The sequence below is a fragment of the Cherax quadricarinatus genome, chromosome 52, assembly GCF_038502225.1.
Source record: "Cherax quadricarinatus isolate ZL_2023a chromosome 52, ASM3850222v1, whole genome shotgun sequence".
Taxonomy (NCBI): domain Eukaryota; kingdom Metazoa; phylum Arthropoda; class Malacostraca; order Decapoda; family Parastacidae; genus Cherax; species Cherax quadricarinatus.
The window spans coordinates 18,152,968-18,162,406 of NC_091343.1; the positions used below are offsets into that span (position 1 = coordinate 18,152,968).

At 40.0% G+C, this 9,439-nt stretch overlaps 1 protein-coding gene across 1 annotated transcript in view; it reads left to right on the top strand.

Moving 5' to 3' along the window:
* The first annotated feature begins 1,367 nt into the window (after positions 1 to 1,367).
* LOC128696886 (uncharacterized) overlaps positions 1,368 to 9,439 on the top strand; it is a 52,173-nt gene continuing 44,101 nt past the window's right edge. The window contains exons 1-2 of the mRNA XM_053788318.2: positions 1,368 to 1,439; positions 8,486 to 8,785. Coding sequence (XP_053644293.2) covers positions 1,368 to 1,439; positions 8,486 to 8,785 — 372 coding nt within the window. The remainder of the gene's footprint in view (positions 1,440 to 8,485; positions 8,786 to 9,439) is intronic.

Sequence of the window (9,439 nt, forward strand, 5' to 3'; positions counted from 1 at the left end):
TTGTTGGGTTATTTTGTTGGGTAATTTTAAGCCAGCCCGTAATGCTATGCATATAAGTGGCTTTGGCATGCTGCTCTTACCTGTATTTTTTTTTGTACCTCTGTATGTATGCTTAAATTTCTAAATAAATAAATAAATAAATATTATTGGCTATAGGTGTGTTGCTGCAGTTGATCCCCAAGCACATATAGCATAGGTGAGGTATGGATAAATAAGTGAGTGGTATAGCGTGAGAAGGGCATTTTGTGGCATGTAGTATCGTATCTTGGAGAGGATCCCAACTGTTTTGGATACTTTTTTGGTTATGTGTTGGATATGGGTGCTGAAATTCAGGTTGTTGTCAAGGTATAGGCCTAGGAATTTGCCCTCATTATGTCTGGTAATTAGAGTGTTGTCGATCTTAATGTTAATTTGTGCATCTCCTACTCTGCTACCAAACATAATATAGTAGGTTTTGTCAGTGTTAAGCGTAAGTTTATTGGCTGTCATCCTAGTCGATATTTTGATCAGCTCCTCGTTAACAATGGTGTTGAGGGTGGCAAGATTAGGGTGAGAGATGACACAAGTCGTGTCGTCAGCAAAGAGAATGGGTTTCAGGTGTTTTGATACGTTTGGAAGATCATTGATGTATATGAGGAAGAGCAGGGGACCAAGGACACTTCCCTGCGGAACTCCAGTATCAAGTGGCCGTGTTGTTGATGCTGTCTTTAATGGTAACATACTGATACCTATTAGTAAGGTAAGATTTGAAATAAGCGCATGGCCTCTTATACCGTAATGGTCAAGTTTGTGGAATAGGATGTCGTGGTCTACTGTGTCAAAAGCTTTTCTTAGGTCAATAAAAATTCCTAGTGGATATTCCTTATTTTCCAATGCTGTGTAAAGCAGATCTAGCATTTTTATGATTGCATCATTAGTGCTTTTATTTTTCCTAAATCCAAATTGGCAGGGGTTGAGTATGTTTTGTGCTGTTATAAATGAATATAGTCTCCTGTGCACGAGTTTCTCAAAGATTTTGGATAGCAATGGTAAGTTTGATATTGGCCTATATTTGTTTAAGTCTAGAGTCACCACCTTTATGTATTGGTGTAACCCTTGCCATCTTGAGTAGTTTCGGGAAGGTGCTAGTTTCTAGTGACTCGTTAAAAAGTAATGAAATAGCATGCGAAAGGATATGGGCCGCTCGCTTGTACAGTAATGGTGGGACATTAGACAGATTCCCTGAGTTGTTTTTAAGTGACTTTATAATCTCGGTGACTTCCGAGGGCTCAGTTGGTGCAAGATAGAAGGAATTTGGGAAATTCCCATCTAGGTAGTCCCCGGCATGGGCATTAGTATGTGGGATTTTATTGGCGAGATTAGATCCTATGGTTGAGAAGAAGTCGTTGGTGATGATGACAGTTCTCATGGGGGATTCTGAAGACAAGTTGGAGAGGTTGGTGAGTGAATTTGGGGGGGTATGTAAAAGAAGGAAATTAAAAGTGAACATGGAAAAGAAAAGGGTGGTGAGGGTGACGAAAAAGTTTAGGCAATGCTCAATTGAATATCAGATTGGAGAGAGGGGGAGTATGGAGGAAGTGGATGTATTTAAATATTTGAGAATAGACATTATGACAGATAAATTTTTGAAAGGGAGATGAATCATAAAACGCATGGAAAAAAGAAGTGGGTGATGTGTCAAGGTTAAAAAAAGGAACGTACCAAAGTATAGTGGTACTTGTGTGTGTGTGTGTGTGTGTTTGTGTGTGTGTGTTTGTGTGTGTGTGTGTGTGTGTGTGTGTGTGAGACACAGACAGACAGACACGTGAGTTTTGAATGTTGTACCAAGGAAGCTAGCAGCACTGGAGATGTCATGCTTGAAAGCAATGTATGGTACACATATTATGCAGAGAATTCAAAAGCATAGAAATTAAAAGGTAATGTGGGGTCACCAAGTGTATATTTAAAAAAATATGGCAAGATGTTTATGAAACCCATTTTTTCAACACAAAAGATCCTTCAATTTAAAATTATTATAAGTTACAAACATCCTGACTTAGAGATGGTAAACTTAAGTGACCAGTTTGAGTTTGATGGCACTGGATGTTGAATTAAAAAAAATATATACACATTGAATCAAGTGTGAGAGTAATGGTGGTTGGGGATTTCAATGCTAAACTGGGTAAAAATGTTATGGAGGGTGTAGTAGGTAAATTTGGGGTGCCAGGGGTAAATGTAAATGGGGAGCCTTTAATTGAGCTATGTGTAGAAAGAGATTTGGTAATAAGTAATACATATTTTATGAAAAAGAGGATAAATAAATATACAAGGTATGATGTAGCACGTAATGAAAGTAGTTTATTAGATTATGTATTGGTGGATAAAAGGTTGATGGGTAGGCTCCAGGATGTACATCTTTATAGAGGGGCAACTGATATATCGGATCATTATTTAGTTGTAGCTACAGTTAGAGTAAGAGGTAGATGGGAAAAGAGGAAGGTGGCAACAACAAGTAAGAGGGAGGTGAAAGTGTATAAACTAAGGGAGGAGGAAGTTCGGGTGAGATATAAGCGACTATTGGCAGAAAGGTGGGCTAGTGCAAAGATGAGTAGTGGGGGGGTTGAAGAGGGTTGGAATAGTTTTAAAAATGCAGTATTAGAATGTGAGGCAGAAGTTTGTGGTTATAGGAGGGTGGGGGCAGGAGGAAAGAAGAGTGATTGGTGGAATGATGAAGTAAAGGGTGTGATAAAAGAGAAAAAGGTAGCTTATGAGAGGTTTTTACAAAGCAGAAGTGTTATAAGAAGAGCAGAGTATATGGAGAATAAAAGAAAGGTAAAGAGAGTGGTGAGAGAGTGCAAAATGAGAGCAGATGATAGAGTGGGAGAGGCACTGTCAAGAAATTTTAATGAAAATAAAAAAAAAAAATTTGGAGTGAGTTAAACAAGTTAAGAAAGCCTAGGGAAAGTATGGATTTGTCAGTTAAAAACAGAGTAGGGGAGTTAGTAGATGGGGAGATGGAGGTATTAGGTAGATGGCGAGAATATTTTGAGGAACTTTTAAATGTTAAGGAAGAAACAGAGGCAGTAATTTCATGCACTGGTCAGGGAGGTATACCATCTTTTAGGAGTGAAGAAGAGCAGAATGTAAGTGTGGGGGAGGTACGTGAGGCATTACATAAAATGAAAGGGGGTAAAGCAGCTGGAACTGATGGGATCATGACAGAAATGTTAAAAGCAGGGGTGGGACATAGTGTTGGAGTGGTTGGTACTTTTGTTTAATAAATGTATGAAAGAGGGGAAGGTACCTAGGGATTGGCGGAGAGCATGTATAGTCCCTTTATATAAAGGGAAAGGGGACAAAAGAGACTGTAAAAATTATAGAGGAATAAATTTACTGAGTATACCAGGAAAAGTGTACGGTAGGGTTATAATTGAAAGAATTAGAGGTAAGACAGAATGTAGGATTGCGGATGAGCAAGGAGGTTTCAGAGTGGGTAGGGGATGTGTAGATCAAGTGTTTACATTGAAGCATATATGTGAACAGTATTTAGATAAAGGTAGGGAAGTTTTTACTGCATTTATGGATTTAGAAAAGGCATATGATAGAGTGGATAGAGGAGCAATGTGGCAGATGTTGCAAGTATAAATAAATAAATAAATAGGTGGTAAGTTATTAAATGCTGTAAAGAGTTTTTATGAGGATAGTGAGGCTCAGGTTAGGGTGTGTAGAAGAGAGGGAGACTACTTCCCAGTAAAAGTAGGTCTTAGACAGGGATGTGTAATGTCACCATGGTTGTTTAATATATTTATAGATGGGGCTGTAAAGGAAGTAAATGCTAGGGTGTTCGGGAGAGGGGTGGGATTAAATTTTGGGGAATCAAATTCAAAATGGGAATTGACACAGTTACTTTTTGCTGATGATACTGTGCTTATGGGAGATTCTAAAGAAAAATTGCAAAGGTTAGTGGATGAGTTTGGGAATGTGTGTAAAGGTAGAAAGTTGAAAGTGAACATAGAAAAGAGTAAGGTGATGAGGGTGTCAAATGATTTAGATAAAGAAAAATTGGATATCAAATTGGGGAGGAGTAGTATGGAAGAAGCGAATGTTTTCAGATACTTGGGAGTTGACGTGTCGGCAGATGGATTTATGAAGGATGAGGTTAATCATAGAATTGATGAGGGAAAAAAGGTGAGTGGTGCGTTGAGGTATATGTGGAGTCAAAAAACGTTATCTATGGAGGCAAAGAAGGGAATGTATGAAAGTATAGTAGTACCAACACTCTTATATGGGTGTGAAGCTTGGGTGGTAAATGCAGCAGCGAGGAGACGGTTGGAGACAGTGGAGATGTCCTGTTTAAGGGCAATGTGTGGTGTAAATATTATGCAGAAAATTCAGAGTGTGGAAATTAGGATAAGGTATGGAGTTAATAAAAGTATTAGTCAGAGGGCAGAAGAGGGGTTGTTGAGGTGGTTTGGTCATTTAGAGAGAATGGATCAAAGTAGAATGACAAGGAAAGCATATAAATCTATAGGGGAAGGAAGGCGGGGTAGGGGTCATCCTCGAAAGGGTTGGAGAGAGGGGGTAAAGGAGGTTTTGTGGGCAAGGGGCTTGGACTTACAGCAAGCGTGCGTGAGCGTGTTAGATAGGAGTGAATGGAGACGAATGGTACTTGGGACCTGACGATCTGTTGGAGTGTGAGCAGGGTAATATTTAGTGAAGGGATTCAGGGAAACCGGTTATTTTCATATAGTCGGACTTGAGTCCTGGAAATGGGAAGTACAATGCCTGCACTTTAAAGGAGGGGTTTGGGATATTGGCAGTTTGGAGGGATATGTTGTGTATCTTTATATGTGTATGCTTCTAAACTGTTGTATTCTGAGCACCTCTGCAAAAACAGTGATAATGTGCGAGTGTGGTGAAAGTGTTGAATGATGATGAAAGTATTTTCTTTTTGGGGATTTTCTTTCTTTTTTGGGTCACCCTGCCTCGGTGGGAGACGGCCGACGTTGAAAAAAAAAAAAAAATATTCATTGATAGATAATGTGGGCCTACCAAAAGTATAGTTCAAAGGGCTGATGAGGAGTTGAGGACCTGCCTCGTATGGGCCAGTAGGCCTTCTGCAGTGTTCCTACATTCTTATGTTCTTATGTAATTAGAGCATTTATAGAGGATGGAGCAGAATAAGTGGAAGGTGGAAGAAAGGAGGGGGTAGGGATCATCAGAGAAAGTATTATAGGGAGGGAGTAAAGGAAGTTTTGAGTGCTAGGGGCTTGAACATCCAACAAGCTTGTGAGAGTAAACTATGGTCGACTAATAAAGCATCCCAATAATTAATAATAATTATATGCTGAAATATAGTAAAAATCATATGATATTGAAATTTCTGACACTTATTCACTTGATTGCAATGATAATATAAAGATTATTATTTTTATTTTTTTGTTTATGTATTATTATTATTGATGGTGACTGTTAAACTCTTAAGGGTCATAGAGCTTCTGGGAAATGGGAAGTAATCAGGATTTGATTCAATGGGAGGGAGGGTAGCTCCAATTCTTTAGATCAGTAGTTCTTCACTAGCATCCAGGCACCTCCCTTGAAATGACAAAATATCTATTTGGATCACAACTAACAAACTCACACTCAATATTGATAAGGCCTTCTATATAATTCTTGGGAACAAAGCAAAAAATGTTCATTTAAACATAAAAATACACCAGTCAATAGGCAGGACAAGGGTAAATTCTTGGGAACGCACAGCAACAGCAATCTAAAGTTCAGCATACATCAGAACAGTTCTAAAATAAATTTTTAAATCACAGTGGCCAATCTCAAAAGTACACTATGTCTCCTCAAGTATCCCTGCTCACTTTTGCTTCTCTAGTCTACCTATACCTCACCAGTGGTAGCCTCATGGGGATAAACAGCAACTAATCACCTTCAACTTGTGGCTTGTCAGAAAAAAATAAGCTCAGAATAATCAACCATTCAGGCTCCAGGCAATATACACACTTTTCTTGTTCAAAAGTTTTAATTTGCTTAAAATAAAAAATATTCACACCTACTGTGAATGCTATGTCTACAGTTTAAACATTAATCCAGAGCTTAAATTCTATATGGAGAGCTACAACAGAAAACAGGACACAATAAAAGGACCAAGTATCACTCTGAAGATATTCTGTGTGAATGTCTCGACCTGTTCAAAAACTGAATGCAAATAAAAGGCCAAAAAATTTGGAACTCGCTGTCTGAAAATGCCAAAAGTTCCCCGTCTGTCAACATTATTTTTTTTTATTAACACATTGGCCATTTCCCACCAAGGCAGGGTGGCCCAAAAAAGAAAAACTTTCATCATCATTCACTCCATCACTGTGTTGCCAGAAGCATGCTTACACTACAGTTATAAAACTGCAACATTAACACCCCTCCTTCAGAGTGCTGGCACTGTACTTCCCATCTCCAGGAATCAAGTCTGGCCTGCCGGTTTCCCTGAATCCTTTCATAAGTGTTACCTTGCTTACACTCCAACAGCACATCAAGTCCTAAAAACCATTTGTCTCCATGCTCACGCACGCTTGCTGGAATTCCAAGCCCTCGCACACAAAACCTTCTTTACCCCCTCCCTCCAACCTTTCCTAGGCTGACCCCTACCCTGCCTTCCCTCCACTACAGATTTATACACTAAGTCATTTTGTTTTGTTCCATCCTCTCTACATGTTCAAACCATGTGTGGGATTACTAAAACTATTATCCCTCTGGATAATCATTTTGGTAATCCCACACATCATCCTAATCTCCAAACTACAGATTCTCTGCATTATATTTACACCACACATTGCCCTCAGACATGACATCTCCACTGCCTCCAGCCTTCTCCTTCTTGCAACATTCACAACCTATGCATGACACCCATACAAGAGCGTTGGTGTAACTATAGTAGCTATACTCTCATTCCCCTCTTTGCTTTCATGGATAAAGTTCTTAGTTTCCACAGACTCCTCAATGTACCACTCGCCTTTTTCCCCTCGTCATTTCTATGATTCACCTCATCCTTCATAGACCCATCTGCTGACACGTCCACTCACAAATATATGAACACATTCACCACCTCCATACTCCCTCCCTCCAATCTGATATCCAGTCTTTTGTTACCTAATTTTTTGTTATCCTCATCACCCTACTCTTTCCTATATTCACTTTTAATTTCCTTTTTTTTGTGCATCCTACAAAACTCATCAACCAACCTCTGCAACTTCTCTTCAGAATCTCCCAAGAGCACACTGTCATCAGCAAAGAGCAACTGTGACAACTCCCACTTTGTGTTACATTCTTTATCTTTTAACTCTACACCTCTTGCCAACACCCAAGCATTCACTTTTCTTACAACTCCATCTATAAATATATTAAACAGCCATGTTGACATCACACATCCCTGTCTAAGGCCTACTTTTACTGGGAAATTATCTCCCTCTCACCTACATACTCTAACCTGAGCCTCACTATCCTCGTAAAAACTTTTCACCGCTTTCAGTAACCTACCTCCTATTCCATACATTTGCAACATCTGCTATATTGCCCTCCTATCCACCCTATCATATGCCTTTTCCAAATCCATAAATGCCACAAAAACCTCTTTACCCTTATCTAAATACTGTTCATGTATGTTTCACTGCAAACACTGGTCTACACGCCCCCCACCTTTCCTAAAGCCTCTTTGTTCATCTGCTATCCTGCTCTCCGTCTTACTCATAATTCTTTCAGTAATGACTCTGCCATACACTTTACCGGGTATACTCAACAGACTTATTCCCTTATAATTTTTACACTTTCTTTTGTCCCCTTTGCCTTTATACATAGGAACTATGCATGCCCTCTGCCAATCCCTAGGTACCTTACCCTCTTCCATACATTTATTAAATAAAAACACTAACCGCTCCAAAACGATATCTGTCAACATCTTTACTAATATTGTTAATAGCAGCTGTTAAATCTCGCATAAGTGTAATATTCATTAACTCTGTAATCTCGTGTTTTGATTTCACCACTTCAGTTAACCCTTTGACTGTTTGTCATATATATATGTCTTATAAGCCAATGTTTCTGACGTATTAACACGAGTAAATTCTAGAGGCTTCAAATCGAGCGGGAGAAACCTGGCAGGCCTACATGTGAGAGAATGGGTCTGCGTGGTGGGTGTGCACCCTGTGCAAAAAATCAGGGACTCTGTGGTGCATTGTGGGAATGCCATCTTGGTAGTCCTTGTTCAACATGCCTTTCAGTAAGAAGTACCTCACTCCTCACCAAGTGATAGTTCTAACAGTGATGGAAGTGCCAGTGAAAGTGAATTCCGTAGTTTTCAAGAGGGTGTGACCGAAAGCAGTGACCAGGATAACGTAATTAGTGATGAAAACCCAATGACCCTCAACCTTCCACCTCTGGTGCTGGGTTGTCTCATTCACATTCACCTATACCAGGATGAAAAAGGAAACTATTTCCTCATCTACAGGACTCGAATCTGAGCAGTGAAAGTGATAATGATAATGATTTCCAAGTTATTGAAAGCAGCTCGAGTTGTGACAGTGAGGGGGAATACTCGCCAGTGAAACGGCAGTATGTACGATGCAGTATGCATTCTGGTAGTGTGCCAGATGCCCTTCCAAGGCAAAGGAGTAAATCTTGGAGTACATCCCGTGGCCCTACACCACAACCCAAGAGTGAAGATGACGATATTGTTACAATGGGGATGTGTAATGTGCGAGGGGCAGAAGGCAATGGTGGTGGTGATGTTGATGGTAGCACAAGTCATGTGGGACCAGCAGTGGCCACGCTGCTAACTCAGCACAGCCACAACCACCCTCAACCACCCCAACACTCCCACAACATCCACAACCACAACCACCTTTCAATATCCAGAACCCACCAGCAGACTGCATCTGGGATTGGCAGCAAGTTGCCAATTTTGTTCCCAATCCCCATGACTTTGATAAAACACAAAGTGGAATACGGCCATCACGTACACTTGGGAACAGTGCCACTGAATTGGAATGATTTCAGTTATTCTTCAATGAACCCCTGATGGAAATTATTGTCAGGGAAAGTAACACATACTATGAGTACACCATGGCAAATACATTTCTTTCACCAAGGTCACGGCTACACCAGTGGAAGGACACAACTGTGGCATGGATGCACCTGTTCTTTGCCGCCACAATGCTTATGCCACATGTATATAAGCACACTGTCACCACATACTGGTCGATGGAACGCCTGATTTCAACCCCAGGTTTTAGTGATATTATACCAGTGAATCGTTTTTGATACTGTTACGTATGCTACACTTCTCAGACAAAACCAGGCCTAACAGAAGCGACAGGTTATATAAGATCAAGAATGTGTTCATGTACCTAAAATAAAAGTGCTGTATGTATTTTTATCCCTTCAGGAAGCTTGTTATTGATTA